The sequence below is a fragment of the Westerdykella ornata genome (assembly GCF_010094085.1).
Source record: "Westerdykella ornata strain CBS 379.55 unplaced genomic scaffold EI97scaffold_40, whole genome shotgun sequence".
Taxonomy (NCBI): Eukaryota; Fungi; Ascomycota; class Dothideomycetes; order Pleosporales; family Sporormiaceae; genus Westerdykella; species Westerdykella ornata.
The window spans coordinates 88,725-109,063 of NW_022986890.1; the positions used below are offsets into that span (position 1 = coordinate 88,725).

The 20,339-nt window shown below is 54.2% G+C and overlaps 8 protein-coding genes across 8 annotated transcripts; 3 read left to right on the plus strand and 5 right to left on the minus strand.

Moving 5' to 3' along the window:
• Nucleotides 1-1,283: 1,283 nt before the first annotated feature.
• Nucleotides 1,284-3,974, minus strand: EI97DRAFT_437061 (GTP cyclohydrolase II). The gene is made up of 7 exons (XM_033799258.1): nucleotides 3,239-3,974; nucleotides 2,769-3,179; nucleotides 2,263-2,714; nucleotides 2,149-2,201; nucleotides 1,925-2,046; nucleotides 1,694-1,764; nucleotides 1,284-1,631 (listed from the first exon to the last, which is right to left on the minus strand). The coding sequence occupies exons 1-7, from the start codon at nucleotides 3,687-3,689 to the stop codon at nucleotides 1,626-1,628; spliced, it is 1,566 nt and encodes a 521-aa protein (XP_033649841.1). The 5' UTR covers nucleotides 3,690-3,974; the 3' UTR covers nucleotides 1,284-1,625.
• A 194-nt stretch (nucleotides 3,975-4,168) lies between these two features.
• EI97DRAFT_437063 (Elf1-domain-containing protein) lies at nucleotides 4,169-5,029 on the plus strand. The gene is made up of 3 exons (XM_033799259.1): nucleotides 4,169-4,290; nucleotides 4,347-4,391; nucleotides 4,455-5,029. Exons 1-3 carry the CDS (start codon nucleotides 4,288-4,290, stop codon nucleotides 4,812-4,814), a joined length of 408 nt encoding a protein of 135 aa, XP_033649842.1. The 5' UTR covers nucleotides 4,169-4,287; the 3' UTR covers nucleotides 4,815-5,029.
• Nucleotides 5,030-5,356: 327 nt separating this feature from the next.
• On the minus strand, nucleotides 5,357-6,541 carry EI97DRAFT_230300 (rheb small monomeric GTPase RhbA). Its single transcript, XM_033793945.1, has 4 exons — nucleotides 6,416-6,541; nucleotides 6,155-6,294; nucleotides 5,935-6,063; nucleotides 5,357-5,866 (listed from the first exon to the last, which is right to left on the minus strand). The coding sequence occupies exons 1-4, from the start codon at nucleotides 6,465-6,467 to the stop codon at nucleotides 5,627-5,629; spliced, it is 561 nt and encodes a 186-aa protein (XP_033649843.1). The 5' UTR covers nucleotides 6,468-6,541; the 3' UTR covers nucleotides 5,357-5,626.
• A 921-nt stretch (nucleotides 6,542-7,462) lies between these two features.
• EI97DRAFT_406570 (uncharacterized protein) lies at nucleotides 7,463-11,289 on the minus strand. Its single transcript, XM_033796594.1, has 2 exons — nucleotides 8,216-11,289; nucleotides 7,463-8,159 (listed from the first exon to the last, which is right to left on the minus strand). The coding sequence occupies exons 1-2, from the start codon at nucleotides 11,135-11,137 to the stop codon at nucleotides 7,875-7,877; spliced, it is 3,207 nt and encodes a 1,068-aa protein (XP_033649844.1). The 5' UTR covers nucleotides 11,138-11,289; the 3' UTR covers nucleotides 7,463-7,874.
• A 167-nt stretch (nucleotides 11,290-11,456) lies between these two features.
• Nucleotides 11,457-12,916, plus strand: EI97DRAFT_437066 (uracil phosphoribosyltransferase). The gene is made up of 4 exons (XM_033799260.1): nucleotides 11,457-11,782; nucleotides 11,839-12,197; nucleotides 12,252-12,423; nucleotides 12,472-12,916. The coding sequence occupies exons 1-4, from the start codon at nucleotides 11,625-11,627 to the stop codon at nucleotides 12,521-12,523; spliced, it is 741 nt and encodes a 246-aa protein (XP_033649845.1). The 5' UTR covers nucleotides 11,457-11,624; the 3' UTR covers nucleotides 12,524-12,916.
• Nucleotides 12,917-13,301: 385 nt separating this feature from the next.
• EI97DRAFT_437068 (alpha 1,2-mannosyltransferas-like protein Smp3) lies at nucleotides 13,302-15,741 on the minus strand. The gene is made up of 4 exons (XM_033799261.1): nucleotides 15,334-15,741; nucleotides 14,883-15,265; nucleotides 14,680-14,807; nucleotides 13,302-14,627 (listed from the first exon to the last, which is right to left on the minus strand). Exons 1-4 carry the CDS (start codon nucleotides 15,440-15,442, stop codon nucleotides 13,685-13,687), a joined length of 1,563 nt encoding a protein of 520 aa, XP_033649846.1. The 5' UTR covers nucleotides 15,443-15,741; the 3' UTR covers nucleotides 13,302-13,684.
• Nucleotides 15,742-16,633: 892 nt separating this feature from the next.
• Nucleotides 16,634-17,261, plus strand: EI97DRAFT_386070 (S-phase kinase-associated protein-like protein 1; the record flags this gene model as incomplete). The annotated part of the gene is made up of 3 exons (XM_033796049.1): nucleotides 16,634-16,804; nucleotides 16,861-17,031; nucleotides 17,085-17,261. The coding sequence occupies 3 exons, from the start codon at nucleotides 16,634-16,636 to the stop codon at nucleotides 17,259-17,261; spliced, it is 519 nt and encodes a 172-aa protein (XP_033649847.1).
• Nucleotides 17,262-18,501: 1,240 nt separating this feature from the next.
• EI97DRAFT_351915 (uncharacterized protein) lies at nucleotides 18,502-20,031 on the minus strand (the record flags this gene model as incomplete). Its single annotated transcript, XM_033794857.1, has 2 exons — nucleotides 18,502-19,913; nucleotides 19,974-20,031. Coding segments are annotated over 2 exons (1,470 nt in total), but the record flags the coding sequence as incomplete, so codon positions are not given.
• Nucleotides 20,032-20,339: the final 308 nt, after the last annotated feature.

Here is a 20,339-nt window from a genome sequence, read left to right on the forward strand (position 1 = left end):
AAGTTATGTGCCTAATACTGTAGATACGCTAGACTTTCATAGCCTTGAGCGACAGTCACAACGCCGTATTGTTCCTGAAACGCACCACCTTTGATTTTATAATGACTCAATGAGACGAGACCACTATAGCGAACTGAGACCCTCCTTAACTGAACCAAGTAAAGGCGTCGAGATAATATTGTATACTTAGAGGAGACATGGACATTGAATTGCACAGACTTGAGACCGAGAATCACTCACCGTAAACATTCCCTTCTCACACAGCACCATGTACGTTGCACGTAACACACTCTAGATGTATGGCAGTATCCTACTAGTCACTCTGTATGGTGTACAACGGCGAACACCAAAGTGCACCAAGTCCAGGTAATCGGTGAGTCTGCGTGCAACCATCATTCCTGCACATGTTGACACTCACCGTCATCTCGCAATGGAACCACATCCAAATACCCAATATATCAGCGAAACTGGGTCCCGATCGAATACAAGAGTGAGTCAGCGTCACCTTACTATACTGTCCAGTGTGCTGTAGGTATCCCAGCACGAGCAGTAGCACTGATGGAGACATTCCATAGACAGCACTTCCATTCCCTACCCTATGCATACCCTTCTCTTCTCTCCTCTCCACAGACAACGAGAGTGCTAGAAAACGTTCCCATTCAAGCGCTTGCAACTCAGCCCATCCCCGTCTCCCCTACCTCAACGACCCACACCACACTCCGGGGTGGTACAGAGAACACCTTTCCCCACGATAACGCACCCACCCACCTGCCGTGTCAATCCTGTTCCATGTTTCCCGTGTTGTCTCGCCAGTTCGCCATCGCGCATTGCAGTCGCAGCGGTGCCCCAGGGTGTGGGAGTCACCAATCACCATGATAAGATTGGAGATTGCGATATGCTACAGGACGAGGGCCCATCGACGTTCAGCCCTGCTTCTTCTTCTACCTCTGCAGACCAACCGTCACTGGACACCACGGCTAGATGACGTGATAGGCTGAGATGTACCATGTACGTAGTGACGCAGACGCATTCCTGTACCCCAACAGTCCTCAGGAACCGACTCTCTGGCGTCCCTTCCCCATGACGCGAATGCAGTACTAACCCCCTGTATGTAATAGTACATTAGTAGATAGGAAGTCGTGTCGCCCACCCACCCTCGTTGTGTTCCTTGGTTGTCGAAAAAAGCAAAAGAACCAAATGGGGACAGCCACTAAAAGGACAGCAAGATGATACTGTATATCGCTCACCTGCATGGGCGTGGGGTGCAGAAACAGGAGAGAGTCCATGGAGTTGTTTTTTGCCTTTCATTGACATTGGTCTATTCATTCCACTGTATAATCAAATAGTCGCTTCTCAGCAGAAAGACACATAGATCAACCAACCGACGCTGGTGTACTGCAAATCATGCAACCTGTCAGAGGAGACGAGAAGGGCCAAAACTGACCGTGCCCACGAACAGCCTTTCTTCCCGAGCGGATTACCAAGTTGGACCAACTGCGTGGAAACACGCTCCAGGCGACTACACAACAAGCGCCACGTAGAAACACAGTTGCGTCCACATGACCATGAGCGCCCACCAGCAAGATCTCCCAGGTCGCCAACAACGCTGCAATAAACGCAACCGCTCAATGCTACGATTGGAGTCAGCTATCACGACTTTTGAGCAATCATAGGGAGAGTGGAGGTCACATACGTCAATGTCCTCCCAACCACGGCCTTTGACGTTCGCCAACTCCTCCACCGTCATCACTTTACCTGTCGTAACTGCAGCAAGAACTCTCGTCAGCACACATCCGCTTAGCAGGAGCGACATCAAATCAAAAGAACCATCGGAAGCCAGCATCGGTGAGAAAAGGAGCTCATCACGTGATACTCCTAGACGAAAGCACAGCAGCCAACCTAAACCCAAAGACTAGAGACTTACAGTAACCAGCCTGGATCTTAGCGTCAATTTCCACGCGACTATCTGCCGGAATCATGTCGTCGGGGATGGGTACACGTTCTAGGATCGGAATGCCCTGTTCGACGATAGCGTCGTGCTTCATGCTACACGACCATCATTAGCAACCGAACGACTGGAATGTTCCGAGCACCGCTTTCGTGTCCGCATCGGAGGCCACGGTCGCAGTTGGAGGGGACTGGACTTACTTGGACATGCTGAGCATGCGGTCGATTTTGGTGATGCCTAACCAATGGAGAATCTGTAGGGTGTGACAGTCAGCCCATGCTCCGCCAGACACAAACTCGACATCATAAACTTACGTCAGGCATCAGCGCTTGGAACCGCATGTCCTTCACACCGGCAATGTTCTCCGTACGCTTGAAGTACTCGCTCGCTCGATCCTCGCTCCGCTTCCGCGCATTATACACAAGATACTTGGTCACCTCGCCGAGGGCCCTGCCTTCCTTGCGGAAGTAGATGACAACGCCGCTACCGCCCTTTTGAGCCTCTTTGACTGCCTCCTCGACGCCGAAGATGAGGTAGGGTCGGCACGTGCAGATGTCGGAGCCGAAGACATCGCTACCGTTGCATTCGTCGTGCACGCGGAGGGCGAGCCGGACGTTCGGATCCGCCATCTTGGCGGGGTCGCCGAAGATGTATACGGTCAGGCCACCGATAGGGGGAAGGAAGAGTTTGATGTCGGAGCGCGTGATGAGTTCGGGATATGAGCCGCCTGTCTCTTCGAATAAAGTCCGTCTCAGCGTTCCCTCATCTATCAAGAAGTCAGCAGGCTGGCCATATCTGGGAAGATGAATCCGACACTGACCGATGCCAAACCTCTCAGCAACACCGGGTAGATACCATACAGGCTCCACGGCGATCTTCGTTACTGCCAATTCGCCAGTCTCATTCAGGCATATCCTCCCATCAGGGGCAAGGCGCCCTTCTCGGACACTTGCTTCCAGCTCGGGCAGCTTCATGTGCGCTCGGGTAATCGCAATCGTGGGTCTAATCTCGATGTTCTGCTTGTCGATAATGTCCTTGTAGAGCCACGGAGCCAGATGGCCAAAAGGATCCATGGCCACAATCTTCTTCCTGTCGCTCCATTGCGGGAAGGGCCCAATGTTCGCAGCAGGTTCGGTATTGGTGAAGTCCGGTTTATGATCCACGTCGAGGTTCTTGCTGGCGACGGCGAGGGCGTGGTATATGCTATATGAACCGCCATGTGCGCCGATAGCTATAGACTGTTCAGTCACCGGTGTACAAGGCCATGATGAATGTAGGAGGAGCGCATACCATTACGTCTACGGATAGTGCTTGGATGTCTAGACACAACCACAGGGCCTCTGATGGCGGGGTCTCTATGGCCCCAATCCATGGGCAGAGGATCCACACCTGCCTGCCCGGGATAGGACGTCAAAATGATCTTTGACGTTTTCGAAACGCTTGCACGGCGAGGGGGAGCTTCTACATTGGTAGGCGGTGCCTCGTACTGCTGGCTGACGGCTTCGACGGACTTCTGGGCCTCGGCTTCCTCCTTCGCCCTCTCCTTGCTGGAGGAAGAGGAGGCGTCTTTGGCGGTGCCATTGACGGCGTCGTCCTGGAGCTGCTTGACTCCTGCGAGCATATTCACTCGGCCGTTGATAGCGTCTATTGCGGTTGCGAGCTGGGCGTTCTCCTTGCGCAGGGCATTCATGCCGTCCAAGATGTCTTTGAGGAGAGCATCGCTTGAGTTTGTCTCCGCCATGCTTGTTGCTTGCTCGCAATCCCGTGTGCAAGGAAAACAAAGAGAGTTGCTTGCGGAAGTCTAGCAATAATAAGTCGAGGCTTGTGAGCTTGTTGCTGGATAAAGGAAAGCTGGGTGCGGCTAGACGATAATGGTATATAAGAAGTCGTGAAGAGGGAGTCGGATCAAGATATAATTGCTGTCTAGGAGGAAGAATAAGCTCTCCAAGGTGAATATGGGCTTCACAAAAGGCCTACGTGTTGCGTGGCAGAGGCGTGAAGCAGCGATGGTCCACGACAGGTGGTGGAGAGAGATGGGTGATGATGGTGACTTGCGGGGAGGACGATGATTGGCCAGAGCTTATCGCCCGATTGGGAAGCCGCGGGCGGTGAAGGTGCTTGGCGTCGGGGCTCCCCGCACCCCGGTCCACCTCCGTCAAACGTCACGTCTTTCAAGCTTCGAACCGATAGAAACAACTCTTCTGACACAAAGCGACAAAGGCCACATTTCTGCTCACGCGAGAAGGCGACATCTCCCTCTTCACCTTTCCGTCCTTGAATCGCGCAACCCCCGCTCTCCTAAAACCCAAGTTTCGAGTCGTTTCTATTATTGATCAGAAATGGTGGGTACAGACGAACCAGCCACCAAGCAGTCGCCTATGCTCACACCCGTCGACAGGGCAAACGCAAGAAGGCGGCCAAGAAACCCCAGGGCCCCAAGAAGGTTCGAAAGAAACCCCGGTCTCCTAAACGAGAATCGAGCCGCTCACACACAATATAAAAACAGAAGGAGAAGCTATCCACCACCTTCCAGTGTCTGTTCTGCAACCACGAGAATAGCGTCGTCGTGCATCTGGAGAAGAAGTCGTCGGTCGGGAACCTGCATTGCAAGGTCTGCGGCCAGGACTTCCAGACCCCCATAAGCGTGCTCACGGCTCCCGTCGACGTCTACGCGGATTGGATCGATGCCTGCGAGGATGTCGCAAAGCGGACGGCGACGGGGAAGTCGGAGAATCGGATTGGAGGGCCGCCGAGGGCCGCTGCTGCTGCTGCCATGGGAGGAGCTGGCGCAGAGGACGACCTGGATGGGTTCATCGAGAACGACGAAGCGGATGCGGAAGCCGACTACGGGGATGACGACGAGTAGGATGGTATGACGTGCGAGGACTGTATAACATTGGGGGTTGGGGCTTCGGGATGCCTAGGGCTTTCAGTATACGGGTTGAGGGGCTCTGGGTTCGAGACGGCGTTCAGGTTACGTTGGCATCGAGGGCCCGTTAGGAAGGCCGGCGGTCAGCGCCATGCATCGGGGCTCAGGATATATCTACTACATTTGATATAACGGAGTTAGTTATGCGACCCTGTTCTGAAGGGCAATGGTTGTCGGACTAGTCATGCAATGCATCATATCTACGGAAACCCGAGCATCAGCGATCTGTGACCTACCACAAAGTGCACTCTCAAGAATTCCCCATTGACCATTACCCAGATATACCCCGTCTATGTATGTAAGGTTATGAAACCCCACTCCCTCGATCCCGCCTCTCCACGGAAACCGTAGCAAGGAATCCAACATTCGGCCGTAATCCGTGACCCCAACGTCCCACCATTACGCCTTCAAGCCCAGTGGCAGCTCCCACGGCGGCTCTATGAAAAAGAAGCAAATCCATCCCACCCCCATGCGCCACGTACGAAATCTTCCGAATCTTCCGAAACGTATCCAAGTCGGCCTGCCGTCTTCCGTCTATATCTGCTTGTACGTCCGCCCCCTGCCGTCTAGATCCAGAGGGAGATGTGTGTGAAATGCCGCCTGCAAAGCGCCACAATGACCCCGTAGGAGTCGCCGTCATCCTCATTCTCGTGCCGATGCGCATACCCAACTCCCTTTGTTACCATTATACATCGCATCATCACAACATCCTCTTGTCCTTCAATCTCTTCCTCAACATCATCCTTTCCCTACATGACGAGGCACTTGCTCCCGCCGGCGGGCTCCCCGGGATTCTGGCTCTTCTCAATCTCGGCAATCATGAGATCAAACGCCTTCTGCACGTTCTCGTTGTACCGTGCGCTCGCCTCGGTCCAGGCGCACTTGAACTCCTCGGCGAGGGCTTTGCCGTCGGCGGCGGTGACTTGGCGCTGGGCGGGGTTGAGGTCGGATTTGTTGCCTACGATGACGATGGGGACCCATTCGGTGCCCTGCATCGAACGGCATTAGCCATCAAGGTCCTTCTCGATCCGAGCAAGGGAGGGTGAATAGTACGAACCAAATGATTCAGAATCTTATCACGGATGATCCTGGCCATCTCGAAGCTCTGCTTGGAGGCGACCGAGTAGACAATCATGTAGCCGTGGATGCCGATGAAGTGCTTCGAGTTGAGAATGCTGTATTCATCCTGGAAAGAGGAGACGGAGTCAGTGGCTCGTTCCTCATGGCGGCGGGGGTCCTCAGCTTGGGACGAGAGCTCAACCCGTATCTTGACTCACCTGTCCCGCGGTATCGATAATCTCGGTCGCAAACTCTTGGTTCTTGAACCGGATTACCTTGCTGAAAGTATTCTCGATGGTGGGGTAGTAGCTCTCGACAAAGTGGCCGTCGACGAATTGGACCGTGAGGCTTGATTTCCCTGTTCCGACAACGATGCTGCATTAGCGACCCGTGAAGAGGATGATTGGTGAGAAATGGAATTGGGTGTTTGTTTTGCTGTCGGAAGGGCTGCGCTGGTGGAGCTGGTGGTGGTGACGTACCGACGGCTCTGCTGCCGACAATGGCCATCTTGCGCTGCTTGGGCGCAGGCATGTTGATACTGATGGAAGCTTTTTTTTTCGTTACAACTTGGCGAATTATGAACTATCCAAAAGGATAACGAGGAGTGAGTGAATGTACGTCGTTCGCCGAGGGGTCAGTGCTGTGGTCGGTAGGAAGGTGCTGATGGCTAGGAGAGCGGACTCGGGCCCTCGGACAATAATGATGGGTGGGGACTCCCAAGGACCCAATCGGGGGCCTAAGGAAGTACAAGTAGTCTAGCTGAGATTCGTAGAGCTTCGAAGAGTTCTGGGCGCTTTCCCCAGAGTCGGACGAGAATGCGCCCGGAATACCTTCCTTTGGGCGTCGGGATGGTGGGGATGTTGTCTGCTACTAGTCGATGCCCAGTACACAGTGGGAGACAAGTACCGTAGATACACCGACAAAGAGAGCAGCAGCACACGGGCTCACCAGTTGGAAAAGAAAAAAGTGAAAAGGCAGCAGAGGGGAGAGGACGAGGATGAGGAAAGGAAAGGAACAGAACGCTAACAAGAATACAGTATGCCGTCATGGTCTGATCCTGGGCTCCCTTCATCAACCTCCATTTTGGTTGGGCTGCCCACCATTCACTGTACGTAATGCCTGCACACGCACACACACACACACTTCCAGTCCCTCCCTCAGGCCTTCCTCCCGTCCTTCCGATTGCTTTATTATTTTTACCCGAACCCAGAGCAGGTAGTGCTGTATACTGTATACAGCAACGAGTACCAACTAGTTGTGTATATGAGACTCGCCGATATCCAAGGGTTCGCCTTCACATGCTGACCGCTCCACTCCAAACATGTCACCGCTATGGCTCCGTCGCGACTCGCTGGAAAAGTAGATTGCGGAACCTGCATCGAAGCCCACCAGAAGCCCTTCTACCTACTGTACATGCTAGCCTCGAGGCAGAATAATGCAACCCCATCACTCGTACAGCGACAACCGCACAGCTGGGATTTTCTAGTCATGGTAGTCAGACATTCAGCCCTACATCAGGGCCCGATGATATATTGCACTGTTTAGCCATATGCCATACCTGCCTGCAGCTGGCCTTCTCGGTCCTCCGGTGCATTCCTCTGCATCGACCAAGACGTCTAGCTCCAATACGAGAACACGACTCTATACATAATTACCCCCTTGAAAAGCCTAAACAATCCCCCCAACACTGAACGCCAACCAACTTCCCCGCTTCATCCAAACCCGAAACTGCCTGTTCCGTCGGGAGCCGTAATCAGAAAAGGTCGGGAAACCGAGAGAGAAAATCCGGGATATCTTTCGAGAATAAACAAGCATGCCAGCCCAAACGCCCTGTTCCTGACCCATGACGAACACCTGGCCATGGGCGCTTCCCAGTTTCCAAACGCACACATCGACATGCGGTGAACAACACCAACTGCTCATCGCCCATCAACCCATTTATGAGTCTGCCAACTCCAATCTCCTGACCACCTGCATCAGTCGCTTCGTATACGTCTGGGACACTTGTCGTCCCTCGTCGCCTTCGAACCGGTCCGTCATGCGATCGACCCGTTCGTGGAAGCTGACAAACTCCTTGACCTTCTCAATCAGGACGTCGAGTCGTTGACCCGGAAGACGGGACCGTATCTTCCTTCGTACTACATCACTCAAGCACAGGTTCCCGAGCAGGACCGTCAAATAGCCAATGGGGATATTGGCCTGTGATTCTTCCACTGAATCGGCCTGTTCGGGGGTCAGTAACGTGCCTGCAGTTCTGTTATAACAATCCGGAGACCTACCCGTGCCGCTCTTTCTGACCCCTCGAGGAAAGTGTTCACAAGAGCGTCAATCGATCCATCCCCGTTGGCCACGACGTTGAGCCTTGCCTGATTGCTGAACTCGGCAATGTTGATCATCGCCCCAAGGCAGAGGATGAGGTTCTCCCTCGCCTCCAACTCTTCATCAGCGGCCGCATCGGCCAACCGCTGAAACAGACGAATGATGAATCCGACCAGTGATGCGATGAAGCTCTCTCGCGCGAAGACCTCGCAAGCTTTCGGCTTGTTGTTCGTAAGTAGAATGCATAGGCGCGTCGCGAGCTTGACTGGAGACTCGTCCCCTGCCTCGTACAAAGTCGCAGTCGCGTCCGCCAGTCGTTCAAGCACGCCATTCGTCCACGCAGTATGATTATTCCCCGAGATCGACAAGCCTTCCATGATTGAGAAGGCCATGTTCTGGCTCAGAAGATCCTGTGCCGTCCCTTTGCTGGACGCGGCTGCCACATGAAGAAGTTTGTGTACAACCTCCTCAGAGACGAGAGCCTGTGTATTACCAGCCTTACGGAGGCCCAGCACGAGAAGTTCCAAAGTCCTCAATGCCACGACCTGCGGTGTAACCTTTTCGGGCGTCCCAGATGACCAGAGTGTAGACCTCTGTACCATGGTCCGGAAATTGCGCACCGATTCGCGTCCGATCATGGACAGGTTCGTCTTCCGCTCCCTGGCGATTCTGTTGATATCCGTATCGAGGTCCAGGTGGTGCTCCAATGTCTTCAGAATCCCGCACTTCCAGGTCTCTTCCAGTATCGCAACATTGGGCCCAGCTTCCAAAACGAAGCCCACCGCCACAATGGCGGCAAAGTCGAAGATGACTTCCCCTGCGTATCCCACACCTCCGAGGAATTGCTCAAGCAAGGCGGATTCGAGAAGTTGTCCAAGAAATGTCTTGTCTGCCATTCGGGAGCAGAAATCCAACATCGCACTGCGGCGAACCGATTTGCCCAGCCCGGCCTTGTCCGCGATGTCATCCACGGCCGTTTGGGCCTCCATACGAAACCGCTGGTCTTCGCCCTCTCTGCGCAACGCATGTAGGCCCCGCATTTGACTTGCGGGATCTCCTTCGTCTTCAGAAGAGGATTCCTGCCCGCGATTCCGGCCATCTTCGTTGTAGCCCAAGAAATCATCCATGTCCATTGCGAGAAGTAAATCGTCCTCTGGGTTCGCTTCTTGGCGGTACGATCGTTGTCTCGCATACGTCACCCTGCTCTCTGTGTTCTGAGAGGGTTGTGAGTGGCCGGGAACAATGGCGTCGACGTCTACGTCGAGAGGGTCAATATGCTGATCGACTTCGAATTGGTTCGATTCTACATTGGCTTCTTGCGGAGAAGCCGGCGCAGGCGCATGCTCCGAGGCCCTCTCACTCTCGCGGTCGCTCTCGGTATCCTCGTCGGAAACAGAGGCAGCTTGCTTTAGAGAGTCAATAAGCCTCGTCCTACGAGTGCAGGCCGATTGTGGAATGTCCGAAGCTGAACGAGGTAAGCCGGGTCTCCGCTCCGAAAGCTGCAGCCGTCTAATGCTCGGCATGCCAGTACTTGTAGCATCTGCATCTGAAACGAGAGCGCTTAGGATATTCTTTTGACGAGGTGTTAGAGAACCAGCAGCGAGGTGGTTTGGTCTTGTGGTAGGGGGCGTTGAAGGCTCCGGTATATCATACATCATCTCATCCTCGCCGTTGGTAACCGGCACATATTCCCCCATCGACGGTTCGTGCGAAAATCCCATAGCGAGCATGCCGCGCAGCTTTGCAGGAGACGATGGAGCCTTGGCCAGCAATGGCCGCGTACCATCTGGGACCGTTCTCAAGCGTGTCCGTTTAGGCTTGTTTACAGGGTTCGTGGACCACACGGCGTCAATTATTTGCTTAGGGAGCACATCATTCTCCCCTCTCTTGCTCATAGGGCCGCTAGTCTTGCTGGAATTCGTCCCATGCTCCGGGCCTTTGGAGCACTGCCTAACTTTGCGCCCAACATCCGTGCTCCTCTCCAGTCTGTGTGAGAGCGCTTCGTCGTTTCTCTTACGCTTTCTCGTTCCAGAATCGCTAAGCTCACCTAAACTCGAGATCGGGGACAGTGGTTGTTTGGACGGCGGTATCTGGACTTGCGAACGGCCAATTGGCGCCGGTTTCCGTCTCGGGGGAGAAACGATGGTAGCTTCATCGCCAGAGGAGGGTACGTCATAAATATCGTGATCGGCGGCAGCTTTAGAAGGGGGCTTGCTCGATGCTAGAAAATCTGACTTGTCGGCTCGTTTCCGATTCCCCACAACAACGCGTGGATGCACATTTGATGCTGCTGCGGCTGAGGCGGCCATGCGGCTTGGTTTCGCGTTCGAATGGTTTCGCTCATAACCCTTCTTTTCGCGTGCTTGTGAGGTTGTCGATTTCAGAGGCGGGCTCGACGTCGCCGAAGTGGATAGCTTCATGTTGTTGCGATTCGGCGGTGGTGGGACGTCTGGTTTCAATGTGCGAGTCTCCGCTCTGTGCAATGCCTGTGGTGTCTTTGTGCGCCGATGTTGAGGCTGAGCGACGTCGTCATCCGATTCCGGGACATCAAAGAGATCAGCTTGTGCGGGCTTCTTTGACAACTTCCTCGCAGCTGCCGGGGTCGACCGCGAGGGCAGTTCATCGTCGGAAGGTACATTGAAAATGTCATCCTTTGGCGAGGTAGTCGCTTTGCTCCCGTTTATACTGCTGTGTGATTTCAATGAATCCAACCTTGTTTGCGTAATGCTGGCCGATGTGTCGACGTGTCTACGCGGTCGTTCGGGAGAAGGCACGTCATCATTCCAAGTCGTCTTTATCAGGGAACGCGAGGCTTTCCCGTAAGTAGCGTTTCGCTTGCGCCGATGCGCCGTGGTAAATGCGGGAGAGATGGAATTCGCCATGAAAGGAAGATGGTGATCTTTCGACTCGAGTTTAGGTTGGTCGCATGTCGTAGAGGATCGGTCGCCAGGGTGCGCGCGTGGATGGGTGAAGGTGAAGTTCGCGCTTTACTGGGTGTGTCGGGTTCCGTGAAAGTTGGAGTGATTGTTCGTGGTTTGGCTGGGGATGTCGAAAATAGGCACGGGTTGACAGCTGTGGCGCAAATAAATGCCAAGGGATTTCCACCTGGGCAGGGCAAGGTCCGCGGCTGCCCGATCTGTGCTACACCGGAAAGGGTAAGGTGCAGCGACTATCCAACATCTCCTCCAAGCATGGGAGCTCGTCGAGGGGGATATACTTAAACGCACGCGACACTGGGGACGACTTGTTTTACTCCTTTCACTTAGTAACACTTCAAGTGCACTTTCCTGCAGGACTTGGGAACCCGCAAAACCCTTCACCAACCTGACTGTCTCCAAAATCGTCAACCTGCGTCCTTGAAGCCGTATCATGGCTTCACATACTACCGAGTCCCAGCCTCCCACTGAAGCCGTAGGGCCCTCCTACCGGCCAGTTACCCAGAAACCTACGGCCACCGTCTCCAATTCCCTATCGCACAGCAATGTCACAATCCTGCCATCTACGCCGCAACTGCTCTCGTTACTCACGTGAGATTTCCGACCTTTCTTGTATCTAGGAGTGCTAGATGTTGAAACAAAGACAGGATGATCCGCGATAAGAACACTGGTCGGGCAGACTTCATCTTCTACTCGAACCGCATCATCCGCCTCCTGGTCGAGGAAGGCCTCAACCACCTCCCCGTCGTCGAGCATGAGGTCACCACCCCCGTAGGCCGGACCTACTCGGGCGTCAAGTTCGAGGGCAAGATCTGCGGCGTCTCCATCATGCGAGCCGGCGAGTCCATGGAGCAGGGGCTCCGCGAGTGCTGCCGATCCGTGAGGATTGGCAAGATCCTGATTCAGCGGGATGAGGAGACGTCGAAGCCGAAACTCTACTATGAGAAGCTGCCCGAAGATATCGCGGACAGGTGGGTGCTGCTGCTTGATCCGATGCTCGCTACAGGTATGCATACCAGAGCCATAATAGGCTTGAATCCTCGTTGATATTGTTTTCTAGGCGGTTCCGCCCTCATGGCAGTCGATGTCCTCAAGTCCAAGGGCGTCCCGGAGGATCGCATTCTGTTCCTCAATCTGATTGCGAGCCCGGAGGGAGCAGTGAACTTTGCAGAGCGGTTCCCCAAGGTCCGCGTCGTGACAGCTTTTGTGGACCAGGGCCTGGATGAGAAGAAGTAGGCAAGACCGTTTTACTCTATTCCACGCAGCTAACGTTATGCTAGTTACATTGTCCCTGGCTTGGGAGACTTTGGCGATCGGTTCTATACCATGTGATGTCCCTCAAGCGTGATTGATGTGGTATGGGAGTTCGTGTATGTTTGACACAGTACTTTGGTCAGGGTATGGCTCGCATGATGCATCTTTCCATTCGTGTGGCTGTAGGCCCCAGGCGGTCTTGTTCTTTCATCTTAAGTTGGAAGCACGGAGTTTTAGGCCTTCTAGCATTTTGCAGCACTCTCGACATGGAGTACTCTCAACATGGAGTAGCACGGTGCATGACGATGCAGGTGGAAGAAGTCTTTTGCTGTGAGCCTTGAGGGATTAGACTTCGGGGTTGTGTTGGGAGGCGAAGTTTGGCAGATGGAAGTTGCCGGGTAGGTCAATAGCGAAGGGTAACCCAAACAACCAGAGTACATGCCAATAATGCTATGATTAATAAAAGCAAACACTATCTGTATATGAGGAATATGAAAAGGCGCAATCAGGGGAAAGAGATGTTTATTTCCCTTTCGATGTGATGATGCTCTGGTGGTGCAAGCAACTAAGTTTGGTTTTCTGCGACGAGTGAGGCCTGTATCATCATAAATATTCAAACAGGTGGAAAAACCATACGATGGATGGCAACGGTTGTAAGCAGAATCCGAATTGCAATGAACGACTCATTCGGCAAAGCCTCCTTCCTGAGTGCGGCATATCTACTTGTATGAAAATACATCCGTGAAGTGAAGATAGTTTCCTAGAAACGATGAGTACGTGGTTGGGAACTAACACGACTGCGGTGCCTTGCATGATTACGCAAGATTTATCTGCACACATGTGCGAGGCGCGTATTCACTCTTTGCCAGTTGGCCACTTGGTATATGGGAAGTTCTATAATTGACATCTCCCTCCCGCACGTCTCTCATCATCACCACAGCTTGTCGCTTGTCTTCAGTAACACCGCCATCGAAAAAGCCGAAGAAAATTAGATTTATCAAGGTGGCCGGTTGACTGGCCATCTCATCCCATAGGCAGAAAAATGTGTCGGGTATCAAAAGTGAGAAATGACAAAGGAAACAAGGAAAACCTGAGGCTCCAGAAAATGAGCCATCCCAGAAGTGCAGGAATATATGAGCCTCGATATCGCCATATCCCCCAGAATAAAACGCCAAATAGTCTTTTCTGTTTCCCCACCATCACCCTCCCATCAGATCAAAGGATCACCAAATGATTTCCTCACGACTGCGCCTTCCCCCAGCAATTCCTCGTCGCCCGCCAGATCACCAACCCCCTATCCCCCACCACCCTCCCCAACGTCTTCCATACTCCATCTTCCGCAAAATCCATATCATCCAGATTGATATGCCGGGGATAGCTCCACACCTCCTGGAGCCTTATCTCCTCCTCGCCCCTCGGATCTTCAAACCTCTGCAGGAAATATGCCGACCGAGGCGCAACAAGATACACGGATTCGTGTGCTATGGAAGGAGGCCGGCGAGTCCGGCAGTGCGGAAGCGCGGTCTCGAGCTGCTTGAGCATCTGTGCGCCCGGTATACCCATCAGGTCGATGGTTTTGAGTTCTTCGTTCTTGCCGTTCAGGAGCCAGGTTGGCGGACTGTAGGTCTTCCACCAGAAGGCATGGGAGACGGATTCGTTGGTCCTTGCGATGTGGGTTTGCACGGGGACGATGCCGCCTTGATGGTATACTCCCATGAGGACGCCTAGGGCGGCGTTGAACAGGATCCATGCCGATATCCAAAGCTTTGCGTGCGGAGGGCGGGGGAGGCGGACGGATGAGAGGATCAAGGGGACAGCGGGGAGAAGGAAGCGGGCTTCTTGGTGAGGAAAGACGCTAAGAAGAGCAACGCCTGATAGAGCGGAGAGCATGGGGAGGCTCATGTAGGAGGAGCGGAGAGCGGGGAGGAAGATAAGAGGGAAGGCAGGGCCGATAAGCTGGGGAAGATTGACGAGGAAGTGTTGGTAGCGTGGGTGGATGCCATGCTGAGCGAGGTTTGAAGACTGAGAGTTGTACAGGAAGTTATTGAGAGGAGTGATGACGGGACCCTGGAAGACTTTGGAAAATGCAAACTCCTCGGACGTGTAGAAGGCAGTGTCGACGCTGATTGCAATATAGGCAGTGAGCAACGCGAAGATGACGATGAAGACGAGGGAGAATGGCCTGCACACCAAGTTAAACAAGGATGCGGAAGGTGCAGAACAATACGACGTACTTGCGCTGGAAATGTGGCAGAAGACGGAGGGAAGGGAGCAGCAAGAAGGCCGGAAAGGTGATGCGGTTGAAGATGCCCGTGACGGCGAGAATGCCCAAGATGGAGGAGGCTAAGACGCTGGATCGCTTCTGGCTGCCGTGTTAGCGCATCAGATCTGCACAGGGTTACCTATAGACAGGCCTCGTGGCTGTCACGCGTTTTACCTTGTCTTGGACGATCCGCTGGATTAGCACCAGGCTCCAAATGACCAGCAGCGTCTCGAGGCTGTTGGAGAAGGTATGTGTCTGAAAGGTCCAGGTGACATAGGACGAGGCGACGAGAAGTACGGCGATGCGGCGAGTGCGCGGCGAGGGAACGAGCTCCTGGATGGCCCAGTCTTCCAGCACGAAGCTCAGCGTGAGCATCAGCACGCGCAGAGTCCAGTATACGACGGATGGAGGGACGTCTCCATATCCAAAGCCTTCCCAGAGCCAGCGCAAGAGGTACATGGGCCAACCGTATGCGATCCAGAGCGGGTAGGTGCTGCGAATGGGGTGGTCCGAGGTGAACTCCCACGTCTGGTGTACGGGGTAGGAGAAGACGCGTCCTGAATGGGGTTATCAGACTGGAATCCAGCGCACACTGACCGTGGCCGTGCGTGAACCGAGTACATACCTGCGACGACCTCGGGGCCCTGGAAGTTCTCATCGGGGTGGAGATAGCTGGGAGACAGGGCGAAGTAGATGCGCACCAGGATCAACAGAAAGTAGCTTCTCCGCCACATGATGTGTGTGAGATGGGTGTGCTCTGCTTGCAGCGGAGGTCACACAGGAGCATGGTGCTGTCGCAGGTCCCAGAGGTGGTGGAGCGAAGGTGAAGGTGAGAGCAGAGTTGCAATCGTGGCCAAGGGGTGGTGCGACAGAGTACAGCTTGCTGGGGCCAGGGGAGAAGGAGAGGAAAGAAGGGCAGGTAGGAAGAAATCAAGGACAGCAGCGGCAACGTCGCGGACTACATGTTTGTGTGCAAGCAGCGAGTATATATAAATAAAGAATAAGAACAAGCTGCGTGGATGGATTGTGGATTGCGCAAGCTTCTGCGAAGGGCATATTACCGCAAACGACCAGACGCCAGATAGGGCAGGATGCTTGGCAACATGCGCAGTCACGTGATATATACAAATGGATCTCCCTCCAGGGCTCACACCGTCTGCCACAGCTGTCTTGAGTGTCGTCCAACAAGTGCACTGATGTGAAGAATCCTTTTGTGAAGGTCGTGGTGACGCGGCCAGTCAGTATTCCGTACCTCCGCGTCAGTACGGGTACGTGTACATGTAAGGCGTACTCTGTGCAACATGTCCAAAACACCTGCAGGTACCCCCGTTTCTACACGGTACACAGCACATAAATAACCAAATACCTCTTGGGATTTCCAATGGCCGGCACAAATGCCCCGCTGGAAGGCTGTGCTGCTGGGCTGTGGGGCACAGGATCAAGTTTACAGACGGATGTTCTCTTCTGTACTCTACTTGTACACATGATGGCTTTGGTTGAATACAGAGTACATTCCTAGAAAACTTGACTTTCCATCTTTGGACTTCACCTCTTTGTTCAGCTTCATCACCTGGGCAGCCTTTCACGAAGACGCTCGTTCTTGCCAAGTCTCGATAGCCGCTAGCCGCACGCTAGCCCACATGTAGCACTAGCGTTGAGCTTCGCCGCTTGCTGCCTTCCAAGGTTCGCGCCTGCCTCCACACTCTCTCTCTCACTCACTCTCACCTTCACGCCTCCCCCATCGACAAACGCCAGCCCATCTCCCGCCTGGCTATATAAGCTCGCCTCTCCCTCCGATTCACCCATCCACCCAAACCATCGCCGCACTCTTGGAAACCTCCCAGCGCTGCTCTTTGTCCGCACAATACTCCGCACTACCCCGCATACACACCTCGTCATCCCGTCCATTATTCTCCACACGAGCCATGGCTTCCACCGACCAACAGCCAAAGTCGCAGCAGAAGCTGATCCTCACCACCTCCGATGACCACGACATTGAAGTAGACCGCGACGTCGCCGAACGATCTATCCTGATCAAGAATCTGCTCGATGACTTCGGTCCCGACGCTGAAATCGACAAGATCCCCATCCCCAACGTTAGTCTATTGTTGAGCTGCCTGCTCCCACAGAGCCCTCGCTGATAGCTTGCCAGGTCAACGAGGCCGTGATGAAGAAGGTCATCGAGTGGTGCACTCATCACCGCGGCGACCCCCCTGCCTCCCAGGACGACGACACGGACAACCGTAAGAAGTCGACCGATATCGACGAGTGGGATCAAAAGTTCATGCAGGTGGACCAAGAGATGCTGTTCGAGATCATCCTGGTATGTCTCCTCCCAATCCCCCTTGTCATCATCAAGTACTAACAAGTCCGCAGGCCGCAAACTACCTGGACATCAAGGCTCTTCTCGACGTCGGCTGCAAGACCGTGGCAAACATGATCAAGGGCAAGTCGCCAGAGGAGATCCGGAAGACGTTCAACATCCAGAACGATTTCACGCCCGAAGAGGAAGACCAGATCCGTCGTGAAAACGAGTGGGCAGAGGATCGTTAACGCGGTGCTCCGGTAGATTCTGTTTCCTTTTTGGTCGATGACGCTCTCGCCGAGTTCTCTGCTCTCCCGCAAAGACGCCACGACCTTGGAGATTGGCGCCTCCATCGTTATTCCCACCGAGGTTTGGCCGAGGGTTCCTCTGCATGCGATTGGGGAAAATAGGTTAGGGGCTTCTTGGTGTTAGAGGCGTGTGATTGGCAGGGAGGCCCGTATGGGGGCCCATTTCTTTCTTCGTGTGTTATTCTATACATCCAATCCACTATATTCGGGCTGCACACCTGAGGGGTACGCATACATGCGTTATTTCCTGCTTGCATGTGACGGCGCTATTCCGCCTTCATAGACTTGTGCCAATCGAGGCACCTCCTAGACTAAGAATACCACTTAGTTGAGACCAAGCCATGGCCTTTTACCACCAACACCCAAACACCAGTACCAATACCAGAAATAAGACAAAACCCATTCCTCGAGGTATCATCACCACGCCTTGCCCAACACTGCAAAGTTGACACCCCACCTTCCCGAGCAGCCGGGAAAAGAAAAAAGAAGAAGAACCCTCCATGGCTTCAAACCGTCAGACGCCGTTCCCCTGCTTGTTCATAATGACACTGCGTTGAAGGGTACCCTCCACTATACCCCCTACGCACCATAGAATCGCATCTCCTCCCACCACCTCGAACCTTACAACCTGCCTGTGTCCCGTCGCAATCTAAGCCTCAGAAAGCCTGGACGCAGCCAACTGCCGCTGCTTCCTCTCCTTCCTCTCCTGCAACCTGCGCTTGGCTTCTTCTTTCCTGTCCAACGGTAAGGACGAGGAAGACATGGCCTTCGTTGTCGTTGAAGCACCCAAGGAAGTGGACCCTTCGAGTGCGACGGCATTGACTGCGACCTTTGCTCCGCCTGCTGTACTGCGCTCGGTCTTGCTGTTCGTCCTTTGCATAGTAGCTGTAGGTGTAGCCGTGGTGGAGCCTTCGACCCCTGATATTGTAGTTTTCGCGCTATTCTCCGTCTTTGCATCGTCATGACCCTGCTGTGAGGAAGACGTAGAATTTCCCCGTGGTGCCACTGCCGCCGCCGTCGTCGCCTTAGCCATCTTCGCTGCATCCCCCCTCAACTGCGGCTCTGACCTGTGAGTAGAACGCCCAACGACCGGCCCTCTACCAGTTCCCCGATTCCTCATCGCCAACCGCGACGTTCTCGACACACTTGCCCGCTCGTACCCACCGCCACCGAACCCTCCACCAGTCGAGATAGGCAGAGCCATTCGATCCATAGCCGGCGCAGGACTGTCGTTCATTTCCATCGTCCAGGGATCGGGCGAAGGTTGCGGGAGGGGGCTCGAGGGCAGGTGGACTGTGGGTGACTTTGGAGTAGGTGCGTCGCGTGGCATGGCCTTTTCTATTATTGAGATCTCACTCTCGCTGTGTGGGATACGGCGGACGCGGAGCGGGGAGGGGGGAATACGAGAAGATGTTGGCGCTGGCAAGGTCAGCTTTTCAGAGTCGGTCGTCGATTTGACCCTGGAAATATTCGTGCTGATATCTGCTGTGCTCTCTGACAGCGTCTTCCGATGACCGAGATGCTCAGGCGGCGAGTTTTCCTTGTCCTCAGTGGGACTGTGAGGGTGCCGCCACCCCGACGCGGCTGCAAGGGCTTTCTGCTTACGATCCTGCTCTTGATAGAGGAGGCTGGAATTCTTTATCGAGTCTTCGTAAATCTCCAAGGAGACCTTACCATCCGCTTCCTGCGAGGACGATGTCGTGAGCCGCTTCTCCATAGCTGCTAACCTTTGCTTCAGTGCCGCAATCTCCACCTTCGCCGCATCCTTCTCTGCCACCGTTTGCTGCAGCTGCTCTTGAAGTCCCTTATTCTGCTGCTCCAACTGCCGTTCCTTCAAGCGAAACCGCTTGCGCTCCTCGCCCAATCTCGTCAGCGCTTCAATGGCTTCGGCATCCTTCTTTTTCGCGTAGTTCTTAGCTAGCTGCTGTTTCGTGACGAGCTTCTTCATCTCCTTCTCGCTGCGCGCGGCATAGCTCTCGAATTGCTCCTTCCAGTATTTCCCGGACTCGGAGCGCGGCGTGCCCAGATCGAGCGTGATGTCACTGTCGTCTTTGGCTTTGGGTTTCAGCTCAACTGCCTTTGTCGTTGGCTTTTCGGCAGAACGCGCGTTGTAGAGCGCTGCCGTGAGCTTGGTGCGAGGTCTCGTGCCGCTGGAGCTGTCGGTTTCCGCTTTCGCCTTGTCCGTGACTTTCAGCTCTGTGCCGGGAGTCCAGGGGCTGGGAAACTTCCCAGGACAGTCATTCGGGACACCGCTCCTGAGGGTCCCGCCTCGCTTGCCTTCGTTGTCCACCACATGTGCACCGAAGGAGACAGTCTTCCTCCCCTTGCTCGCTGTACCAGGCGTCATGAGGATGCCATTGCGTTTGGACGGCGAAGTGGGCGCGGAGTCCTCTTTCGGGGCCGGTAGGTTGGGCCTTGCGGCGTCTTGACTAGTGTCGGATTTCGCGTTCTCCCGCTCAATCTTGGTAGCCGTAGCAGTATCCCTTTCTTGTGGCGCAGGCGTGCCGAATAAAGCATGCTTGAATGCTTTGACGGCGAATTGCGGTGCGGGGGTATCTGGAGGATCGATGAATGTAGTGTCGTTTGCGGGATCTGGGAGGTCTTGTCAGCTTCGCGCATTGACAGGATTCCAGGTGTGGCAGAGGAACGCACCCGGCTCGATGTCTTCGATTAAGTTCGCGATGCGCGGTCCTGTGAGCCAGGAAAACATAGCGATTGGCACTGTCCAAACCGATAGAATGACGGAGACACGCAGAAAAGGGTCGTCAGGTATTCGCAGGCCCTAGGTATGCTGTGGCGGCGAGTCCCGCTGTTGTTTGGACGGGTTGTTTACGTTCGGAGCCGCGAATGCGAGCTGTTGTCTGGAACTTGCGGGAACGACGGCACGTGCGAAAGGAAAGGGTCCATAGAAGTGTACCATCAGACCATTACGCGCCGTTCTATAGGTTCGCGCAGGCACTGCTTTTTGTGTGTTCACCAGCTATTGTTGGAGGTTGAGATGTAACTATAGACCTATGC